Source organism: Chaetodon trifascialis, chromosome 22, assembly GCF_039877785.1.
Source record: "Chaetodon trifascialis isolate fChaTrf1 chromosome 22, fChaTrf1.hap1, whole genome shotgun sequence".
Lineage (NCBI taxonomy): Eukaryota > Metazoa > Chordata > Actinopteri > Chaetodontiformes > Chaetodontidae > Chaetodon > Chaetodon trifascialis.
Genome location: NC_092077.1, coordinates 997,908 through 1,022,077, shown reverse-complemented (window position 1 = coordinate 1,022,077; position 24,170 = coordinate 997,908). Strand labels below are relative to the sequence as shown.

General features: G+C 42.8%; 1 protein-coding gene across 11 annotated transcripts in view; it reads left to right on the top strand.

Moving 5' to 3' along the window:
• The window catches only part of LOC139350903 (pleckstrin homology domain-containing family A member 5-like), a 251,205-nt gene that overhangs the window by 134,753 nt on the left and 92,282 nt on the right, over positions 1-24,170 (top strand). For 9 of the 11 annotated variants that reach the window (XR_011603550.1, XM_070992563.1, XM_070992567.1 and 6 more), the window contains 3 exons: positions 3,706-3,883; positions 10,435-10,539; positions 12,164-12,236. Coding sequence is in view for 8 of the 11 variants with exons in the window: in XM_070992563.1 (XP_070848664.1) it covers positions 3,706-3,883; positions 10,435-10,539; positions 12,164-12,236 (356 nt within the window). In the remaining 3 variants the exon portion in view is untranslated. Of the gene's footprint in view, positions 1-3,705; positions 3,884-9,580; positions 9,699-10,434; positions 10,540-12,163; positions 12,237-24,170 lie in introns of those variants that run through there. The other 2 variants (XR_011603552.1, XR_011603551.1) reach the window with 2 other exon arrangements.

Sequence of the window (24,170 nt, the reverse complement as noted above, 5' to 3'; positions counted from 1 at the left end):
ACGGTTCACTAGCGGACACCTGCTGCACGGCGCCCCACTCGGAGGAACAAGGAGCGAGAGGTGATTGGCGAGCAGCGAGAGGTGATTGGCGAGCAGCTGATGCGCTGTTTGTGGAAGGTCCGCCACAGGGGACAGGTGGAGCTGTGCACTGTCGCTGGCCCTTGTCAATGGGAGAGGCGGCTCTTGAACATGGGCTGGTGTTGGGAGACCTGTGCCTTTTTGAAACACCTGGGTTTTCTCCGTTAGTAGGATTTACATTCCGCAACTGTGGAGGTGACACAGGCAGAGCAGCAAGAGGGGAGAAGAAGTTCAACATGTCAAGGTATCCTTTGGCAAGATACTAAACACATGATTGCTCCTGATGCTGTGTCATTGGTGTGTGTGTGTTTGTTATGAGCAATAGTTAATGCTCATAATGAGCAGGTGGCACACAGCCACCAAATGAACAATGTGTGTGAATGGGTGAATGCTGGCTAGTGTTGTAAAAGCACATTGAGTGGTCGTTAAGACTAGAAAAACTCTCCTTTTAGTCTTTGTTGAGATTAGGTTGACCTCGAAAAGCTCACAGTGACGGCTAGAAACAGGTAATTATATTCGATTGTCACTGTTTAAACCTGTTGTTATTACCAAGTCCAAAAAGTTATGCTAGTGAGTGGCTTCATGTACATGTTGGATAAGTTCAAAGCTGTCCAGTAACTTCACATTCTCCATAATTTTGGGGTCATTCTTTTGTGTTGCAGAACCCCATTCAAGATTAATCTATCATATCTATTGATACCAAGTATGATCAGTTCTGAGACTTCCTGCATAAACACAGATGATTATCTTGGTCAGATCATTAACCAAAAAGGATTTGTTAGCCAATGGTCTGACATTAAAAAGACCTAATTTCAACTGTAAAGATTTTTGAGATAGGAAAAGAGATTGGTTGGGGCTAAACATTGACAAATTTAAATTTACTGAGACAGGTGAAAGAGGGTCTGTGATTACTACACTGAGTTTGACTATGCCCCTGGCTGTTTAAGGTCACTGGTATGTTGAAGGAAGCACATGGTGTCTCTCATTTTTGATATACACCTGAGTGGTGATGTCTGTGGTTATTGTCATTTAATAGTTAGTGAATTCGACTCAGCTTCCTTGATTGGTGATTGTTTTGGAGGTGGGGAAGAGGGGTGTGTCACTGAAGAATGTAATGAAGAGGGATGTTGGATCCCTTACTGGGACAGCGACATCCTCTGAATGCCTTAGGAGATACGAAGATACTGTAAATACCCTATATAGTAAACACCCACTGGGTGTAGCACTTAATATTTGGCTTTTGCTGAGATTTCCAGAGAGTTTAATTCAGCTTGGTCATTTTTAGTTACTTATTGGCACTTAATTCAGGCTTCATGTTTGCCCTTCATTCTACAAGATGGCACTGCACTAATTGTAACAATTCTCCTTATTCATAAAAAAAAAACCTAAGGGGAAAAGCAACTACGGGCAGATTGGATGTGTGTGTGTTAGGTCACGTACAGAGACTGATCGAACCAGTTTTGCTCATAAATTCAAGCACAGACATGAACAACAAGCCAAACAACAACACCCAAAATTTGTGTTGAAATTATTAATTAACGAAGTGCTTCAGAAGCTTCTGATTATGAGCATATGTTAGTGACAACAAGTTGCATCTGCTGTGGGACGACTTAGACAACGAAGCAGTGCAGTGTGGCCACTAAAAAAACAATTCAAAACAAAATTAACACATATGCCCAAAGTTCAGTGTTCTTTAAGGATTCTTCAGTTCATTAAAGTAACTAAATTAGTCCCATGAAAGATTATCCCTCCCAGAAGTCCAAGACAGAAGAACAAAAAATCTCTGCTTAGAGAGGCAGGTGAGTGATGAATGCCACAGCTCTGCTCAGTACAAAAAAACTACGCCATCTCACCAGATATGTCCCAGTTGGAATCCGGTTCCCGCTTACCAAAAAAGGTAATCCAAACCTTGCTCAGATTCCTTAAAACAAGTTAGGCAGATTGTCCTCCCATACCACTGACCTCCATACACAGAAGAAGACCCAGATTACAGTCAAAATATTCTCCCCCATCTCAAAATACCCTTGCACAAGGTGGACCTAGGCAAGCAATACAGAGTGGCAGCTTGTTACAGCAGCGCCAGCCATTTTTCTTTGTCTTAGTGTGTTTTTGTGTTTTTACCATCACAAGGCTCTGAAGATCATGCGTCCCTATGGATGTACAACTGCTGATTTGATTTTTACTACTTTGTGGATTACTTAAATCAACTTCAGGAGAACCATTGAACTTCATGTCCATTGTCTGCAGCTGATCATGCTGAGCAACACGAGCGTACTCCCAGTGGAAAGACCGGAGATCCCCAAGGAAATAAGGAGAAGGAGAAGGGGATGCAGAGATGGGGCGAAGTGCCAGGAGAAGATAAGACAGTACAAACCATCCATACCGTCACTTATAATCGGAGCGTGACATCTCTCCCAAATAAGATGGAAGAGCTAACCACCCTGCAGAGGGAGCACCGGGAGTGTGGTCTTGAGAATTTCACTGAAACATGCTAGGAATTGGAGATCATGCCAGACTTGCACATTACACCGGACAGTGTTCAAGTGCTGAGTGCGGACAGGACAGTGGAGAGCGGTAAGGGGAAAGGTGGGGGTATAGCGATGTTTGTGAACAACAGATGATGTAACCCAGGGCACATCAGTGAAAAAGAGCAGCACCACACCAGAGACATTAAGCTGTTAGCCGTTAGCATTTTGCCATATTATCTTCCGAGGGAGATGTCGCATGTCATCATGATAACTGATGCCTCATCACCTCGTCGGCTGATGCAGCAGTAGCATGCGAGCTACTACACACTGTGGTCTCACCCATGTCACCCAGACATCACACCCCCTAGCCCTCCTCCTCAATGCTGGTGACTTCAATGACATTTCCATGTCTTTCACTCTCCCCACTTTCACCCAATATGTTAAATGCCCCACCAGACACAATAGAACACTGGTCTTACTGTATGCAAACACCAAGGATGCTTACAGCTCTTCAGCTCTCCCCCACTGGGCCATTCGGATCACAATCTGGTTCATCTGCTCTGCATACATACCTTTGGTGAATAAAGAACCACCTACCGTCAGGTATGTGAAAAGATGGTCAGAGGAGTCCAGCATGGTACTGAGGGACTGCTGGGGATGGTTGGGCTGGGCTGCTGGGTGTCCCAGGAACTGGCCAAATCCCATGGGGCCTGGATGAGCTACAAGGGAAAGAACTGAACAATGGAACTAAGGAAGAAGAGATTTGTTTGGTTAAAGCTTGAAAGTTTTTTCATGACCTTGGAAATAGACTATTGACCAAAAAATATATATATCTATATATGTGTGCGTGTGTGTGTCTATCTATCTATCTATCTATCTATCTATCTATCTATCTATCTATCTATCTATCTATCTATCTATCTATCTATCTATCTCGATAGGTATAGAAGGTTTTCTTGTGATTGAATACTTTGAATGTGCACAATCACTTAATTGCAATGCAATGTTTTTACCATTGAAAATAAAACTGTTATGTCAAGTTAGGGTCACATTCCTAGCTCTTACTTAAATTGTATGTTACTGTACTTTATATACAATTCGTCAAATGCCTGACTGGTTCCCTCACTCTTTGTCTTTCTATGTTCTCGTCCTGTGGCAGGCCAGCTCTTAAGGCTTCATCAGAGCAGAGTAGCAGCAGTGACAAGAAGGAACGTCCCATGAGCACCATGAGTGAGGCATCAAACTACACAGGTGGCTCTGACTACAGCACCTTCCCTGGCAGCCCAGCCACTACTGTCACTACAGCCGCCACCACCACCTCCACCTCATCTGCACGGGTCAGTCTCTATCCAAATGCCAGTCTTTCTGTCTTTCAGTCGGTCCACCACTTCAGATTGAAATATCGTAACAGCTATTGGATGGACTGCTGTGAAATCTTTGGGATATTCATGTCTCCCAAAGAATAAATCATAATGTCTTTATTGATCCATTGACTTTTCGTCATTGCCCCCAGTGCAAAAAGGGCTTACAGATGAGTCTGTGAAGATTCTCATTCACCCAGGTCATGGTACTTGCTTCCGAAGGCAATTGAACTTGTTTTGTGGGGATCTGAATTTCACAATCCCCTGGCATTTCCTCCTCCCCACTCAGCATATTGATATTTTTGGTTTAGGGTCAAATGTAAACAGCTATTGGTTGAATTGCCGTGAAATGTGACTCAAACATTCATATTCCCCTATGGATGAATTGTGATAACTTTGGTGATTCCCAGACTTTTCAGTGAGCACCATCTTCAAGTAAAAATGCAATGTATGCAGTGCTTTCATTCTTGAAGAAATACCTGCAAAACTACATGACACACAGGCAGTTGTCAGGTCAGGATATACCATTCTTTTCCTGGCAACATCACTTAATTGACTATTTTCAAGTTTCTCTAAAACGCAGCACACACCCAACTGCTTAATTTGACAACCATAGCAAACACTGTACTTGCCATATAGACAAAAGTTACAAAGTATAGGAGTCAAGGTGTGCAGAATGTGATACAATTTCTCCTTTAAGGATGTCATGGACGTGGGTGTCATTTTAGAGAATCTTTAAAGGAATAATTTATAGGAATAATTTGACATTTCAACAAGAATGCTTGGAGTCATAACTTCCTGCAGTGGTTATCTCACAGTTGCTCCAAGCCGTGAAATAGTGATTACAACCCTGTAGCATGTTAATTAGTGAGCTTTAGAGGTGCTGGTTGGCAGCTTTGTGGCAATTGTTTAGCATACTGTATATTAGAATTGATGGAATAAATGAAAGGGATTCATTTTGGTGATTCATGCAGACCTAAATTTCAGTGTTTAAACGTATTTAAATTTTTTGAACTGGTCTTTTGTGAGACTCTATTGTTTGGTTATTGGTCCCTGATCTCAGGGTGGTGCCACATTATTCCTTCATATTCATAATTTTATTCATATTAATCCAGTTATTGGTATCATCCATCCATGCATTGTCTATACCCGACCATCCCTTTTCGGGGTTGCAGGGGGGCTGGAGCCTATCCCAGCTGTCAACAAGCGAGAGGCAGGGTACACTTGAGCCAGTCACCAGTCGACCGCAGCATCATCAACATACAACCATTTACGCTCACACTCGCACCTAAGGACAATTTTAGAGTCACCAATTCATGTTAATGGTCTGTGGGAGGAAGCCGGAGTCCCCAGAGAGAACCCACGCATGCACGGGAAGAACATGCAAACTTCACACAGGCCCTGTCCGACCCGGGGATCGAACCGGCGACCTTCTTGCTGTGAGGCACGCGCACTACCTGCTGTACCACCATGCTACCCCAGTTATTGGTATCAATACCCATCCATATCCATATCCATATCCATAATATCTGCTGATAACCAAATCTGCTCCAACCAGTTCCCAACAGTAGCCTCTAACACTCCTTACAGAGTTGCTTTGTTGTTCCCATAATGGTGTGCTGGAGGTCAACCTCAGGCCATTTATAATGGTATAATGGAGTCATCACAGATTCCTAGTAAACAGTGACCATGTTGTGTCATGACCTCTCATTTCAGGCTGGTGTGTTGTCCACATGGTTCACTACACTGTTAGATTGAACAGTGTGAACAATAAACCCCACAGTCACACAGTAAATATGCATTGGTAGATTAAATTAAAAGTTATGTGCTTTCATGAGTAGATGAAGCTTATACTCTTATTACTTCTGCTTACGCTGTCCAAAAGAAAGTGTACTCTGCATATCTTCATGTATTCATTTAAGGTCAAAAATTCTAACCAGGTTTTACAGATCCTGCTCTGTGCCTTGCCTGAGAAACATTTAAAAAAGACTGTCTATAGAAGATGCATTTTGGGAAAAACAGCTGTGAAGAAGCTGTTAACAGGTATTTTGCGGTTGAAACAGTTAAGTTGTATGTCTTTTCCTTTGCTTAAAACTAGCATCAGAATCAGAATCTGCTGTATTGGCCAAAAGTTTTACTTTTTAAGCACTGCACTCAATGTAGACCAATAAAAGCAGTAGTGCAAAAATATAAAATAACTATATATAAACAATATATATAAAGAGTGAAATTTACAATGTGCAGGGATTTATGGTGACAGTAACAGTGAATGATGAATGTACATGTTAAAAACTGTGCATTATTGGTCAGTTAGTTGATGCTTTGGTGTCAGAGAGTTAGGTATGACTAGCTGCTCACCAGGGTGACGGAGGAGCAGTTTTTGTGCCTGTTTTTTTTTTTTTGTTTTTGTTTTTTTTTTGCATCCAGTGATCTGTTGCACCTATCAGTGCAGAGAAGTTGGAACAGGTTGTGTCCATGATGTGAGGAGCCTGCAGTGATGCTTCCTGCCCATTTCCTCAGCTGTAAGCTGTTTAAGTCCTGAATGGAGGGCAATTTGGCACCAATTATTTTCAGTCTTTACTGTTTTTATTGTCCGTTCCAGTCTGCTCTTTTTGTGTTTGGTGGCAGTCCCAAACCAAGCAGTGATGGATACGCATAGACCAGACTGGATTATTCCTGTGTAGAACTGGAGCATCTCATGAGGCAGGTTGAACTTCCAGAGCTGATGCAGGGAGTACATCCTCCGTTGCACCTTCTTGATGATTGAGGCTATGTTTGAAGTCCACCTGAGTTCCAGGGAGATGGATCTGAGAAAGCTGGAGTTTTCCACAATGGAAATGTTTTTGAGGATGGTGATGGGCAATGTTGAGGGGTTACTCCTGAAGTTCACTGTTATCTCCACAGTTTTCAGCATGTTCATCTCCAGGCCATTCTGACTGTACCAGAGGACCAGCTGTTCAGCCTCCCTCTCGTTGTGTCATCTGCATACTTCAGGGGTTTAACAGATGGGTCTCCTGATGTGCAGTCATTGGTGTAGAGGGAGAAGAGCAAGGGAGGGAGGACACATTACTTGGAGGCTCCACTGCTAATGATCTGGCTGCTGGATGTGATTTTCCCCATGCCTCACCTGCTGCTTCCTATCTGTCAGGAAGTTTGTGACCACTGACAGGTGGAGGTTGGCACAGTGAGCTGGATGCGTTTTGAGTCAGGAAATGCCACACAGTGACAGCTTGCAGATAAATTCTGCAAGAAAACAAAGTAAAATAGCTCATCCACATTAACTGCTTGATGATAGTGGCAGAGGTGTAGGTTTTTACCTTTGTACCAATGAAGGAGAATCTTAATGCCACAATGATTTTTCTGACAATAGTGAACTTACAACTTCATGGAAACCATTTTGGGGAAGGCACTGTTCTCATGACATAAAGTCAGCTCCATAAAAACTTGTTTTACCCTTTGCATGTTGAAGAACTTGACAAGCCTGCATAGATCCCGGACCTCAACCCTATCCCATACCTTTCGGATGAACTGGAAGGTTGGCTGTGGCCCTGTGAGTGTGTGATCAGTGTTGGAAGTCCAAAGAAAGTAGCACTTTCTTCTCTGTGAAAAAATGGTACAAGTGAACATAGTACAACCAGCAAATACATTGCTCCGAAGCCATAATTTTCAGCACTTCATTTCATGCCAATCTGGCCATTAGTTTCTTGTCACATCTCAATAATTTGCCTATAGATGAAAAAGGAAAATTAAAAAATGAAACAATAATCCACTAGGAAGTAGAAGTTCTCAGTAGACATTGAACTCTGATGGTGGTGCCAGAGGGTCACCAAGTATATGTACTCACTCTAATGAGTACCCACATAATATGATAACTTTTGCCGGGATCAGACTACACAATATTTTTTGTCTTTGATGATGGTCACTGTGTCAGATCAAACAGTCGCAGTGCCCTAAACTCTTGCCATCTCTTGGTTGGGCGACTTGCAAGACTACACATATGACCCTGACCAATTGGGGAGGCGGGTGGACCAACTGTCAATCAAACTTACAGAAGCATTGTGTATAATGCTGACGGTCTTATGAACTGAAAAGAAAGTAAAGAAAGAAAAAAACAGCTGTGGATGCACTACGACATTAAAAGCAAATGCAAGAGGCGGTATAAACGGCCCATTTGGTCATTATTTATACATCTGCTGGATAGCATCCGGATAGCAATTACAGCAGGTACAACGAGTTTCACATATGTGACCAGCCACGAGAAAACCAGCAAAAAGTCTCCTGGGGGCATTTTGAGTTATTTTACAGATTCTCAAAGTGTAGTTTCTAAGATTTCCAACGATGTCTAACACATGGAAATCTGAAAATATTTGAAGAAGATGTGGCCATTTGAATGTAGGCACTCCTCAAACTAGTTTAGTGAGAAATCCAGCCTGAAAGATTCTCACCTACCAGGGAGCCAGGTAACACAATGCTGCTCATTGCATCTCATTTACATAAGTCCAACCCCCTACTGATCCAGCTACCAGTGACATCTGGTATCTGTTAGCCCACAGGAAACTAATGAAGTAGTTTGAACAATGGTTATCAAATGGAAATGGAAATTCTTTTGTTACAAAAAGCCCTTGAATAAAAATGAAAAACAAGAAAGGTAATATACTTAAGAATTAGAAGGAGCAGATACACAGCACTCTCTCACAGTCTGCTGGGTCGATCTCAGAAGGTGTATATAGTCCAGTTTGTTGTCCAAGGAGCGTACATTGGCAAGTACGATAGATGGTATAGCCGGCTTGTGTGGATTTGCCGCTAGCCTGGCCCTCCTCTTGCACTGCCTGTGGCGCTTCCTCTGCATGTGCGCTGCAGTAGTGGGGGTCGGTGTCGAAACAGGCCGCCGGAGTAGGCGGAGGTCGAGTAACTCCTTCGCGTGTGCCGGGTGTAATTTGCAGAGTGCTGTGTTGCTGATGTCAAAAAGAGTCCCACGGCTGTACACACCGGGACAGACAAGGGCGACGAAAACATATAATCACTCAAACACACTGATGAAGACAAACATGTAGACACCACATTATTGGGACAGAGAGGAGCCGCTGTGTCCACACGCACCGCCATCACTACTACTACTCTCCGTCGTATTCTTCATCATCTTCATCTTCAGCTAAGATCAGCTGTAGATTAGGGATGTTCTCCAGTGTAATGCAGTTGCTCTCGTCATTATTTGAAAGATGGAGTGGCTTCTCATGATTTCAACTTACATATTCTGCAAAAAAAAACGTAAATCACTCATTTAAAAAAAAAAAAAAGATTTTTCTTTCTTTTCTTTCATGGCTGGTCACATATAGTAATTTTATTTCCATAGTTATTTATTTTACAAGGAGCAGGATTGGCTGCGTTGGCCGCCTCAAACAGACTAGTCTAACATTAAATCTGATAATTAGTAGCTAGTCAACCATATGCTACTAGATTAATGATAAGCATATGTCCGCAATTAGGACCGCGGATAATGTTGTGACAGCATAGCCAGCTACTTGCGTGGTTGATGAAGTGCTTCCGCTGTTTCTTGCCAGTATGTGTCTTTTTTGACCAAGGTATGGCAGTCCCCGAGGAAAAGTCAGATAACCAAGTTATGTTGCCACAGCTCAACAAACTTTTCCTCTCTTTCGTTGTCCCACCTAACAGCAGCAACATCACCATCATTCCTCTTCCTCCTCTTCGCCATGTTTGTCCTGACTGCGCTCTGGAGAGAGCACCTGATTGGTCAACGCTCAGGAACACGTCGTGGGAGATGTCACACTAGGTGTGTCAAGACAAAAAATTCTGACATGCAAGACTTTTTGTCATGGTGTCATGGGGCGTCCCAGACGCTGCACAATAGGTCGTTTAGCATGTCACACTACACGGGTATACATGCCTGATTGTCGTTCACGATTGGCCACAATGCTGGTAATTCATTGGCCATAACAAAATCCTTTCAAAATCGGGCTAGATTCGTGTAGTCTGATCCCGACATTTTGGTAAGTTATTCAATAATAAATCAATTCTATTTGTCTTAAATTTATACTAATCAAGGAACTCCTTTATTTATCTGCTATTGGCTGACATAAAAGATATTTTTATGCTGCAGTGCTGCATTTTTCAGTAAGTGAGCCATGATGGATGGGGAATGTGGACTATACTCTCTTTAATGAGCTGAATACATCTGCTGCTGTTGTTTTTTTGTTTTTTTTTATAGCTGCTGGAAAAGAAGATGTTTTATTGTATGACCTTCTTTACAACCAATGCACCAAACATATGACAACATATTGTTCTATTGGATTAGGGGAGAAAAACTGATATTTTGCGTGATTTTTTTTTCCTCTCTGCATTGCTGGAGTCCTGTTTTGTTCTCTCTGTGGAAACACAAGCGCAATCTGGGCTAGTTTTGTGTACACAAGTGTACATTTCAATACCTATAATCTAAATGTTTCTTCTATAGAGCTGAATATACCTTCAATATATCCCTGCAGTCATTACTCATTTATTTGTTTTAACAGCCCTCTAGGTCTTCCAAAAAAGTTCACAACTTTGGAAAGAGGTCCAACTCCATCAAGAGGAACCCCAATGCCCCAGTGATCAAGAGCAACTGGCTTTACAAACAGGTACAGGAGGAAGGCCAATCAAATGAAAGAGATGTGTTTGCATTTGTGTGGGACTAAGAATGGTCTGTAATTCATTAAAGCCATAGTTTAACCCCCAAAATTTGTCTGTTTTATCCATCCATGTCAGTGTCTTTTATGCTTACATATTTTCTCTAAATTAGTTCTAATGGAACAGTGCTTTAAACAGTATACAGAACAGTATTTAAAACTTTTGAATTATGCTTTTATGACTGTAGGCTACCTACAACCACTGGTTTCCATTCAAAATCATCTTAGAAATTTGAAACCAACAGTACTAACAGTAACAGTACCAATGTCTGCTCAGAAATAATAACATAATTCCACTGAAAATAATATAGATGGCATAATGTTCAATCTCATCGATTATTTAAGCTTCAGGTGTCAAGGGTTGATATAAATTCTGGACAGAAATGCTCAGAAAGTAGGGAACATCAAACTCAATAATAGCCATGAGCTTGGAAAATAGTTTCCAGCAATAGTAAATAAATTTGTGGTGCACACTAGTATGGTCCTTCAAATCAGTGTCCTTGTAAATGAACTGACTCCCAGCTGAAGCAGTAATATTTACCCTTTTCAAGACCTCTGATTCAAATAGCTGTGGCCTTGTGCTGATTGACGGATAATTTGATTTTGGCAATGAAATTGTTAACAAGGATGTTACCTTCACAGATGGCTAACTAGATACCTAGCTACACACATTAAAATAAGGACAAATATACGAACATGAAAAGTGTTAATGACACAGCTATATACTAAGTCAATTCTAATGATGACATATTTCTTCAAACTAACTCTGCTAACTACCTATAGCAACAGCAACAAACAAATAGAGATCAACAAAGAATACTGGCTGAATGAATGAAGTTTCAAAAAATGCCAATTGAGATTATTTGGCTAGTCTTTATTAGTCTTCTAATTTTTTCAACATCAACTGCAACAATCAGTTGAAACATCGGTTTTTCATCAGTTGGAAACATTGAATCCCGCAGCAGCCAAAGTGCCTGCTGCAGGGGTGACTTGACATTCAACCTTGTTTGAGGCTCAGCTTGTTCTCTGATTACCTTTCTACCCCCTCACCACAAGTAGAGCAATTTTCTATTTATTCAACTCAGCTTTCAGACCCCAGTTAGAGCCCCTCCACACCACCACAACACACCATTCTATTCACATTGAGATGAGAATCGATTCACTGCACATCAGCAAAACCCCTCCCTCTTCCACACAGACCTGCCAGGCAAAGTGCTCCCTCACAGAAGAAATGTCATCAGTCTTTACTCAAAGCTCCTAACCCCAGGATCTATGGCCCAACACAACACATTGTAAACAGTGATAAGGCCTAAATGAGCAAATGGTCTCAAAAAACTTGCTATTGTCACTGCAGTCAACTTGACACTAGGGAGGGTGGAAAAGAGAACTAGACCGTAGAGGACAAAGTACAGGCCTTCACCCTGACAATCACAGAGGCTTGTGAAAAATGAGGGGAGATCTAAAGAGAAGAAAAACTCTGTGTGTGCACATATGTGTTTGAGCGGGAGAAAGATTGTATTGTTCTCAATAACTGCACTTTGACTGACTGATAGTCTCTGACCTTTGACCCTTGCAGGACAGTACAGGGATGAAGCTGTGGAAGAAGAGGTGGTTTGTTCTGTCCGACATGTGCCTTTTCTACTACCGAGGTGAGCATGCACTAAACACACACACACACACACACACACACACACAGAGAGAGAGAGAGAGAGATGCACATATACATATAACAAATTGTATGAAGCATTTTGTCCAGTAAAATGGGTTTAATTAAAAAGCTATTCACAGTGAGAGTAGGTAGAGTCATTGTTTCGTTCAAGGACAATTCAAGAAAATACATTCATTATTTCAAGGATCATAGCACTCATGTTTGAAGACTGTCCCATGTTAATCTCTTTATTATTGCAAGAGTGGCATCTGTTCTGCTGCATTAATTTACTACAGTTATCACTTACTACATGCTCTGACAAAAAATAGATTGTAATACAACGGTAGGCCTTTTATTTTGAAGTGCCAAGAGTGCCATTTGTGCACAGATGGTGTAACCAAAAAATTATAAATTACATGTAACTCAATGGCACATTTTCAGCACTTTGTCAAAAAGTTGTTTTCAACAGTCTAATAACAGGTTTTTTTTATTCTTTTGTTTTTTATGACAAACTTTTAGCAAATACACATGACGTAGCTATGTAACATTACTTTAGCAGGACTGCTGTGATTTGTGAAGAAAAAGAAGAAAAATGGCAAAAGCACTGGTAATGGATTGGTACTCAGTATTGACAGTACATTAAACCAATCAAAATACCAAATGAGGCAGTATCCCTATCCCTCTGGTAGAGTTCCGCTGACTTGAAGACTTGTGATGGACCTTATGATCACAGTTGATGTTCTTTTCCCTTATTTGTCACCAACTTGTATGTCACATTACAAGGCCTTTACAAAGCAGGAAAATTCCTTTTAAATTCTTGTCAGAGCCCCAAAGTTACAGATTCCAAATCTGCCAATCTGAGTTCAAAGAAAGTTATGCAAAAAGTAGAAAATGTGTTACTAGTGATATCTAGCCATATTTTGAGATATCTCTCTCTGCCCCAATATGGTGGAGATGAATGGAATTGTTTGACTGCGGTGCTCACATCATTGAAACAGTAGTTTGTTTGAATATTTCGCTGAGTTCATGTAGCTTGATCAAGGCTGTGTAACAAGCAAGGAGACTAAAAATAGTTAAGATTTCAAGTCACCCCTGTACAGGAAGTACTGTACCAGCTCTCCATTTAAATGGTCCAATTCTCAGGCCTCTAGAGTCTTACACTCAAATGCTGCAACTGAGAACCAAGCTGGTGACAAGGCAACAAGCCTTGCTTCTGTGGTTATTATGAGGCAAGGCCCTGACTTGGGCTGAGGCACTTAATGCCAGCATTGATTTAAGTACCTTGTCATTCATGGAGTTTGAGAGAAAGATGAGGCTAGTCTTCAAACACCTCAACTACTCAGGGAACTTATAGTCGTATTCTGAGACTTTCACAGGGGAACCACCCTGGAGCGGACTATGAGGGGAGCCTTTCTCTGGGGCCTAACAGATACAACTGCAGGATGAACTTGCTACTCGGGACGAGCCAGCAACCTTGACAACCCTAGTGGACCTTGCCGTAGTAATCAGCAGTTGCCTGAGGGAGAGATGACAGGAGAAAGCTGCCCATTCATCCTCCCAGTCCCCTCCTTGCCCAACTCAACTCTCTCTTCCAGCACTTGCCTTCCATGTTGAAGCACCTGCAGGACAAGCCAATCTGCCTGAAGTGAGAGGGGGGCGATGGATGTTAAATGACATCACAATTAAAAATAAGTACCCTCAGCCCTTAGTTAACTTGCCGTTTGAATCCCTCCAGGAGGCTACCATCTATTTGAAGTTGGATCTCTGCAATGCTTACCATCTAATCCGCATCAAGGAGGGCGATACTGTATGTGGAAAACAGCGTTTTGGGACACTTCAAGCACCTTGTCACGCCCCAGCTGTTTTTCAGGCCCTGATTAATGACGTTCTCAAAGACTTCCTCAACAGATTCATGTTTGTGCATCCGGATGACATTCTCATTTTTTCCTCAGCCGAAGAACATCAGACCCATGTCTGTCAGGTACTCACCAGTCTCTCAGAGAAAAAACTCTGTGAAAGCGGAGAAATGTGAATTCCACTCAAATTCTGTCTCCTTCTTAGGATTCCTCATTCAGGAGGAGAGTCTCAAAGCCGACCCCAAGAAAATCAGGGCAGTGGAAAAGTGACCAGTCCCAGAGACCCGAAAGGAGTTACAGCAATTTCTGGGCTTTGCTAACTTCTATTGCAGGTTTGTTTGAGACTACAGTAAAATTGCTGCCCTGTTGATTAAGCTGACTTCTCCTGAAGTGAAGTTTAGTTGGTCAAATGAGGCAAACAATTCTTTCAACAAACTCAAAGGCTATTCACCTCAGCCCCGGTGCTTGCGCAACCTAACCCTGAGAAACAATTTATCATTGAGGTGGACGCTTCTGATTCTGGGGTGGATGTGGTGCTTTCTCAACACACCGGCCCTGAGAATCATTTGCATCCCTGCACCTTTTTCTCCTGCCATCTCTCTTCAGCTGAATGCAACTACGACATGGGAAATCAGGAGTTGCTGGCCGTTAAGCTGGCATTGGAAGAGTGGAGACACTGGCTGGAGGGAACTGAGCAACCCTTCATTGTTTGGACCAATCATAAAAACCTTGCTGAATTCCCGTCAGGCTAGATGGGCCCTGTTTTTCAGTCGTTTCGACTTTTCTCTCACCTACAGACCAGGATCCAGAAACACTAAACAAGATGTCCTCTCCTGACAACTTTCCCCTTTGTCCTTTTTTACAAAGTGCAGTGGTGTTATGAGTCCAGTCCACTTTGTTGTTCAGATGAACACCCAGGTAGTTATAAGATGTCACCATCTCAATGTCCCTTCCCTGGATGTTCACTGGTGATGGGGAAGAGTACAGGTGCGGACGGAAGTCCACAACCAACTCCTTGGTTTTTCCAGCGTTAATCAGGAGGTGGTTCTGCTGGCACCAGTCCACAAAATCCTGGATGAGTCCTCTGTATGACCTGTCGTCCCCATCTGTGATGAGGCCAACAATGGCAGTCAGAATGCTGGAAGATCAAAGGAGGGCTGCTGTGGGGCTGATACAGCTGGGGGAGGGGCAGATGCTCCCCCAAACCTGCAGAAGGAGGTGTTCAGCTCATCTGCCCACTTTGGATCCGCAGCTGCCTGGGAGTGTGGCTCCTGGTGGCCTGAGATGGTTTTCAGGCCTCTCCAGACTCCCCTGGTGTTGTTCTCCTGCAGCTGTTCCTCCATTCTCTTCCTGTATCTGTCCTTCCCCTCCCTGATTTTCCTTCTTAGCTCCCTCTGAACAGTTTTCAGCTCCTCATTGTTTCCTGACTTGAAGGCCCTCCTCTTCTCCTTTCAAAGAGTCTTAATGTCAGGATTAATCCAGGGTTTGTTGTTTGAGTGACACCGTACAGTCCTGGTCGGTACAGTGTTCTCCACACAGAAGTTTATGTAGTCCGTGATGCTGGCTGTCAAACTGTCAATGTCCTCCTCATGAGAGTCACAAAATATTTCCCACAATGTTTTATCGAGGCAGTCCTTCAGAGCCTCTTCAGCCTCGTCAGACCACCTCTTCACTGTGCGGGACACAGCTGGTTGCCTCTTAACAAGGGGCTTGTATACAGGCATGAGAACCAGGTTGTGATCAGCTCTTTCCAGAGGGGGGAGGGGTGATGATTTGTATGTCTACTAGGTGTTGGCATAGAATAAGTCCAGTGTTTTATTGTCTCTGGTGGCACATGTGACATACTGGATGAATTTGGAGTGGAGGACAGAGAGGCATGATTAAAATCCCCAGAGATCAGTAATGGCGCATTTCCATTACACAGTTCCAGCTCTACTCGACTCGGTTCTACTCTACTTGGTTTGGTTGAGTTTCCATTACAATTGAGCACTTCATAGTACCTCCTCAACGTAGGCGGGGTCGTCATACCACGGCTGCACAAAACTGCCATGACGTCAATTTGTATGTGACGCAAACAGAGCCGACAAACAATGGAGGACATCGAGGCGATGTTGTATTTGCTGCTTGGTTTGTGGCTTTTTGTCACACACAAAGCAAGAGAAGAAACCACGGACCACGGGCAGCCATTTCCCTCGAGTGAGAATAAAGTCAGCGGTTGCTGTTGTCCGGCATTACAATGGAGGGGGCGGGATTTTTTTTCAGATGTTGGACGTCGCAGACCAGTGACGACACTCTCCAGCCAATCAGTGGCCGACAGGATGTTGACGTCACACATATAGTGTTAGCTTTGAAGCTCGATTCTTTATTGGAAGCTCAAGAACGGTCCGGAGAAGTCTTCAGTTCACAGTCAAAGTATTTATTGTAGGTCACAGGTAAAGCAATGCAGCGCTGGACTCAGACTGACAGAGCTCCTTCAGGATCTCAGCCAGAATGAGAACCGTTCACAGACAATCGTTCACATTTAAGGAGTTGGGATTGACCAGCCCAGTACATTAATCAGTTCAGGACATTCTAGACATCTTCAAGTACTAACCACTAAACATGTGATAAGTAAAACATGTGTGTATGTGTGTTGTGTCCGGCGTGAGGATAATATTGCAGACATCGTAAATAAGGAGTAGAGGTGCCATGGACATCTTGTTTGCCACTACTGATTGTCTCTGGGGATATGATATTTATGACTCAGGGCTAAGAGTCAGGCCTTCTATCACAGTGACGAGATGTTTTCGTATGCCAGAGTATAAAACAAGATGTTCGAGTGTTTAAACAAGATGTTCTCCGCAACAATAGTATCGCTTCTACTCGCTTGGAACCTCGTCAGAGCAGGTACTAAAAATAGTATCGGGCACCAGGTACTATCCCTGATGGAAACACAAAACAACCAGGTAGAGTAGAGTCGAGTCGAGCCGCGCTAGTGGAAATGTGGCATAAGAGGGCTTGTGGTTTCTGAGTCTGCAGCCTACTGATCACAGTGTTGATGACGTCACAGGCTGCATCGGCATTAACAGAGGGAGGAATATACACAGCCAACACTATGGCATGTGAGAACTCACGCGGCAGATAATATGGCCTCAAGCTAACAGCCAACAGCCCAATGTCCGGGCAGCAGTGCTGCTCTTTGATAGTGATGTGCCTGGAGTTACACCATCTATCATTCACAAACACTGCCAGCCCACCTCCTTTCCTCTTACCGCTCCTCTCTGTCCAATCTGCTTGTATGAGTGAGAATCCATCCAGCGCTACAGTCGTGTCTGTGTGCTAAGTTCCCAGCCATGTCTCTGAAAACAGTAGCATGCTGCACCGCCGGAATTCCTGTTGATTCCGGGTCAATGCCCCCAGCTCGTCCATCTTATTGCTGAGAGATCTTACATTCCCCATGATGATGGTTGGTCGATAAGCTCTCCTCCTGTTGCAGCGTGTGATCCCAGCGCGGCACCCCTGCATCCTCCTCTTTAACTCATGGGGGACATCAGGTCGCTCAGCTGTGTTACGCAGGGCCAGCAGCTGATCCCTACTGTAAACAATGGAAGCCATTGCCTCTCACCGACCCACAGACACGGAGAGAAGTTGCACCAGAGTTACCGTGCTTGATGTCTCTGGTAAACCAGAGATTTACAAACACACAGAACTAAAATGGATAAAAAAAGATGCACAAGAATACAGAAAAAGAGAAGAAAAACTCCTAGGAGTCTGGAGAACTGCTGTAACAGGCCGCCGCTCGTATGGCGCCATTTTTTTTAACCTGTTGCCAGATTGTCCTGAATCATTCACAGCTTCCTTGTTTTGTCCCTATTGTGAGTACTCAGTGTTTTCATTTTTCTCTCGCTATGTATTTTTTTGTTGGTGTTCTCTGAGCTCCCTTTGTTTGTTTTTTTTCCCACTAAGTTTTGAGTGTGCTTTATTTTCTTGTTTATTCCCCACTCCTTTTGAGTGCACCTTTTGTTTTTTCATTATTGATAAAATAAATTCCTTTTATTTAACGCTTCTTCATCCTGGTCTGCATACTCAAGTCCTAAAGTAAAACAAACCTCAAAGTTTTTTACCAAACCTTAACAATTTTAACAAAATGACTCAAATGCCAAGGCACAGAGGAAAAACACAGAAGAGCTGTTTAATGGTATTCAGTAAAAACGAGGCGAAAAACAAAAATCTCTCCCATTGGAGGAAAAAAAACATTGAACACAAAAGCACCTGATAACTAAGAGTGTCCCAAAAGCTAAACAGAACTCAACTAAGGAGATGGGCAGGCAGGAATCTAAATGTACAGTCTCAGAAAAACGCTAAACGCTGAAACAGAGTACAGAGTTCATGTGCAGAATACAAGATATCAAAACGATCTGACAACTAGGAGCAAGAAATGCAGAGCAGAAAACTGGTGAAGATAATTACAGGATGTAGATCAGCTATGCTGTCTGCCTTTAAGCGCACCTGCCAGCCACACCTCCAACCTGCACAAAATAAAGAGACAGTGAGACACCAGAAACTCAAAAAAACAATGCCCAAAACCCCAAACCGCCACATCCTTTCTATTACACACATCCTTTTGCACAGCAGACTGCCAAATATGTGTGTGTAACTCTATGAGTGCATGTCCCAGTTGTGTGGTCAAAAATGCGTTGTTGATGTCAGTGGTCAGAGGGGAATGGGCAGACTGGTTTGAAATGATAGAAAGGCAACAGTAACTCAAATAACCACTTGTTACAACTGAGATATACAGAATACCATCTCTGAATGCACAACACATTGAACCTTGAAGCAGATGGTATGATAATGCACCATGTCACAAACCTCAAATCATGTGAAACTGGTTTTATATATGTGACCCGCCACGAGAAAACCAGCAACAAGCCGGCTCGGCGCAAGTTGAGTGAACAACGAAAAATCGATTTTTAAAAAAATTTTTTTTTGCAGGATATGTAAGTTGAAATCATGAAGAGGCCACTCCATGTTTCAAATAACAGTATTGGGGGCCTTAAAACTGTAAACTTTGGATTTGAATTTGGGTTGTTTTAGTGGAAATTCACGGTCCTAGTTGTGAGTGTGGCGATTCAACAGTAAATTAGCATACTGGCTTTCTTTGGCTATTCATACACTTCTGTTCTTTTTTCGGCCAATCAGCTGCACGTTAAAAGGGAACCACATGGCTACTTATGCAGCCTCTGGCCATGTGGTGTCTACATGTGTGTTCGAGTGATTTTATGTTTTCATCGTGCTTGTTTGTCCCAATGCACACATTCAACCGTGGGACTCTTTTTGACATCGGCAACACAGCAATCTGCAAATTAAATCCAGCACACGCTAAGGACTTACTCTACAGCGGCCCGTTTCAACACTGACCCCCACATATGTGTGTGTATGTGTGTGTGTGTGTGTGAGACCAGCTACTAGAAAACCAGCAACAAGTCTCCCAGGGGGCATTTTGAGTTATTTACAGATTCTGAAAGTGTAGTTTCTAAGCTTTCCAACGATGTCTAACACATGGAAATCTGAAAATATTTGAAGATGTGGCCATTTAAATGTAGGCACTCTCAAACTAGCTTAGTGAGAAAGAAAGCAAGCCTGAAAGATTCTCACCTACCAGGGGAGGTAACAGTGCGGCTCATTGCATCTCATTTACATAAGTCCAACCCCCATCTGGTCTAGCTATCAGTGACATCTGGTATCTGTTAGCCCAAAGGACAGAAGCTATTGTAGTAGTTTGAACAATGGTTATCAAATGGAAATGGAAATTCTTTTGTTACAAAAAGCCCCTGAATAAAAATGAAAAAGAACAAAGGTAATATACTTAAGAGTTAGAAGGAGCAAATGTAGATACTTTTTTCTAATATAAAATCAAATAAAATAAATTCTGTCTCTCTGTGGTGCAGTGGGATGGATTAGTCTGTTGCTGAATGAGCTGAATGAGTCAAGTCAAGTCAACTTTATTGTCAATGCTGTTATATGTACAGCACATTAACAGAGGCTGGCACTTGATGATCATAAACTCCACGAGGAGTGAACAGTGTCTACAAATCACCACCTCCTTCAATGAGGGCTCTGTCTGCTCGGTATCATGGGAGCTGGTCCAGCTGGATGGCAGACTCCAGTATGCTGTTATTGAACCATGTTTCCGTAAAAACGAAAACACAGCACTCTCTCACAGTCTGCTGGGTCAATCTCAGAAGGTGCATATAGTCCAGTTTGTTGTCCAAGGAGCGTACATTGGCGAGTACGATAGATGGCATAGCCGGCTTGTGTGGATTCGCCACTAGCCTGGCCCGGATACCCCCATGCTTTCCCCGCTCCCGCCTCCTCTTGCACCACCTGCGGCGCTTCCTCTGCATGTGCGCTGCAGTAGTGGGGGTTGGTGTCGAAACGGGCCGCCAGAGTAGGCTGAGGTCAAGTAACTCCTTAGCATGTGCTGGGTTTAATTTGCAGAGTGCTGTGTTGCCAATGTCAAAAAGAGTCCCATGGCTGTATGTGCGCACAGACAAGCGCAATGAAAACATAAAATCACTTGAACACACCGACGAAGACAAACATGTAGACACCACCTTATCGGGACAGAAAGGAGCCACTGTGTCCGCATGCACCGCCATCACTACTACTACTCTTCGTCGTATTCTTCGTCATCTTTATCTTCAGCTAAGGTCAACTGTAGATCAGGGATGTTCTCCAGTGTAATGCAGTCGCTCTTGTTGATTTCTTTAGTTTCATCTTCTAGTTAGGGTTCAGAATCTAGGAGTGCAGGGATTTCCTCTAAAACAACAAAAAATCGTATACAAAGTTTATGGTTTTAAGGCCCCCAATATTGTTATTTGAAACATGGAGTGGCTTCTTCATGATTTCAACTTACATATTCTGCAAAAAAAACTGAAACTCATTCATTAAAAATAAAAAAAAGATTTTTCTTTGTTTACACAACTTGTGCCGGGCTGGTCGTGGCTGGTCATACATATGTACACACACACACACACACACACACACACACACACACACACACATATGTGTGTGCATATATACTATACATACATACTAATACATACTGTGTATATACACTGTCACGCCAGCACAGTGTAACAGGTAATAGGGTCAAGAGGTCAGGTGTCGTTGCCAGTTAAAAGAAGTCATCCTTGCTTTTACCCACAGTTGTGACACCCACACTGCAACACCACTAATTTCGAACTTTATCTTCACAAACACTCATCTGTTTCTCCTTCATGTCTCCTGAACCCCTGAAAGACATTTTTCCATCCACATAAATTGACAAATTAGCCACTCCCGGAGTGCAATCAGCAGCCCCTTTCATGACAAACCCAAGGAAAAATTGGATGCACAGCCAGCCCGAGACAAGAGAAAAGAAGCATCCAAGGACAATGACGTGCTTGCCTTGCCAATAATAACCTCTTGTTTTTCCATTTTTCTTCTGCTCGCTTTTTCACTTTATTCCAAGTACTGTCTGTCACTCAGATTGGGAGGTTGTAGAGCAGGGGTGCCCAATACGTCGATCGCGATCTACCGGTCGATCGCAAAGGTAGTGTGGGTAGATCGCATGGCATTAAAAAAATAGACGTCAGCCTATCATCCATCCTCACAATAAAATTTGTCACTTGATTGACATACAGGGCAGCCAGTCTGACATCTGACCTTTTCTGGCACATGGGTCACCGCGCATGTGCATGCAACGGCGCTAAGTGCTGCAAGAGACTTAGCGCCATAGAGCTGCCAAGTTAGCCTCCAATTTATTTCTTCTAAATTCAAGAAAGGGTTTAAAAATGAGTGGGGGAGCTCGACCAAGTAAGAAGCCAAAAACTTACCACTTCCATATGGATTGGGAGGAGGACTTTTTTTCACTATGTCATTTTCGAAGTGCGCCTCATCTGCCATCCTACCATCGCTATACTGAAGAAGGTAGATCATTTTGACTTGGTCATTTTCTAAGTAGCTCGCATGCTGAAAAAGTGTGTGCACTCCTGTTGTAGAGTTTGGAGTTGAACTTAATTATTTTTGTATTTGTTGTGGCTGTGGTGTTGGTGATCTGCTCCGACTCTGTTTTCTGTGTGTTTTCCAGGGCTGGAGCACGGCAGGGGCGGGGCTAATCCTCGCTGGGGTTGAGCAGCTACCTGGCACACCTGTCGCTTATCTCTGCTAATTAGGACTCTCCTTCTTAAACACACTTCTCCCATACTCTTGTGCCAGATGATCCTCTTGCTCATGCTGCGTGTCTCGCCCCAGTTACGATCTCCTGGTCCCTGCCTCGTGTTCTCCAGTCGTCTTGCCCTCAAGCAGCGCTGTTGTTTGTGTGAGTTTGTTTTCCTGCCTGTGAGCTCTACCCATTACGGAGATTTTTGTTATTTAAGTGTCTGTCAAGTTGTTCTCCAGCGCTTGTTTTTTCTTTTTGTATGCCACCCCCAGTGGAGTTTTTTGTTGCCTTACCTAAGACTGTCGAGTATCACCTGTCTCCAAGTCCAACTTTTTTTTGTTAGCTGTTGAGTTTTTTCCTCCAGCACTTGTTTTTCCTTTTGCCTGTGAGCTTTCCCTAATGGATTTTTGTGTTTTTTCATTAGAAGCTGTTGAGTGTCCTCCAGCAGAGACTGCCTACTTCATTCCAGTTATTTGACCTCCTGAGTTGATTATTCTTTTGTTGTTACTTTTCAAATAAACTGAGAAATCTGATCCTCTGCACTTGAGTCCTGCTTTCCAGTACAGTATCTGTCACAGTATTCCTAGGAAGCATCCCTCTTAATGTAAATCTCATCTTGATTAATTAATTTACCAAAGTGAGGTGATTCTTGGGGTTATACCTGTCATGTAAAAATAATGCATAAGGCAAATCATTCAGGTTTTTAAAAATGTGTAGCAGTACAACTCAATAAGCAGAGCTAGATTCAACCTCGGTGATTTGAATTAGAGTGGAAAGAATAGCAAAACACTTGACTTGAAGAAATGTTGGGGGGGGGGTGTTTGTTTTTTTTTTGCCTGGGTAGCTCACCTGGTAGGACATGCCAAGGCCCAATCCCTGGCAGCAGTCGCGGCTCAATCCGACTGTGGGACCATGTTCTTAGATTAACGAACACCTTTAAGTTACAAAATAAAGTTCATTAACATCAAGTTACGACATGTATGATGTGTATGTTATCACATACAATAACAAGGGTTTGTCCCCTTGGCCAATTCCAGAGAATTATTTAACAGACATCATATTGGATGTCGAGTGGAGCTTTAGATGATATTAGGTGTTTGTGAATCATTTTCATACACATAACCATGTGCTCATCCAGTAATACAGTCATTGCGAATGAAAACTCTTCAAACGGGTAAAAATGTGCCCAGAAGTGCAAAAATAGGTTCTTATCATAATTATCATTTAATCAAACTTTTGTGCTAATGTAAGTATTCATAGTTACAGTATTGGTATGTGGACACACTGTTTGTGCTCACATACCACAAACACACTGTTTGTGCTCACATACCAATACTGAACACACATAAGTTTTCAGGTTAGATATGCAGCTTCTTCAACCTTCAGTGAACTTCAGAAGAGTCTTGAAATGGAAATCGTTCTGAAAACACCCACTTTTGCTGCAGAGCATACCTACAGCGTCTCTCTGCATGCCAGCTTACTCATTCCCTCTCTTTATTGCTCATTTTGTGTGTGTGTTCTGTATCTCAATAATTCAGTACTGGGGATGGGGAGGGAGGAGCTGCAGTGCTCAGTGTGCAGGGCAGCAAAGCAAACAGCAACACTGGCTGGAGGCTCTGTTGGTTTTTGCTGCAGCTGGTACACAAAATGTGTTTCTTCCTGCAGCGTGTTGCCTTTAGCTTGTAGCCTATAAACTGCCATCAAAGCAGCATCATGCTATACAGAGTACAGAGAGGTGACATAATGATGTAGTTGCTGCCAACATGATTCAGATTGTTGTTTCAAGGATTTTAAAATGTGGCATCACTAAATATTTACTTGGTTCGACGAGTCAACCACAGTCAACTGATTAGACACCTTCACGAAGGTGCGAATAACTCTAATTAGCACATGAATA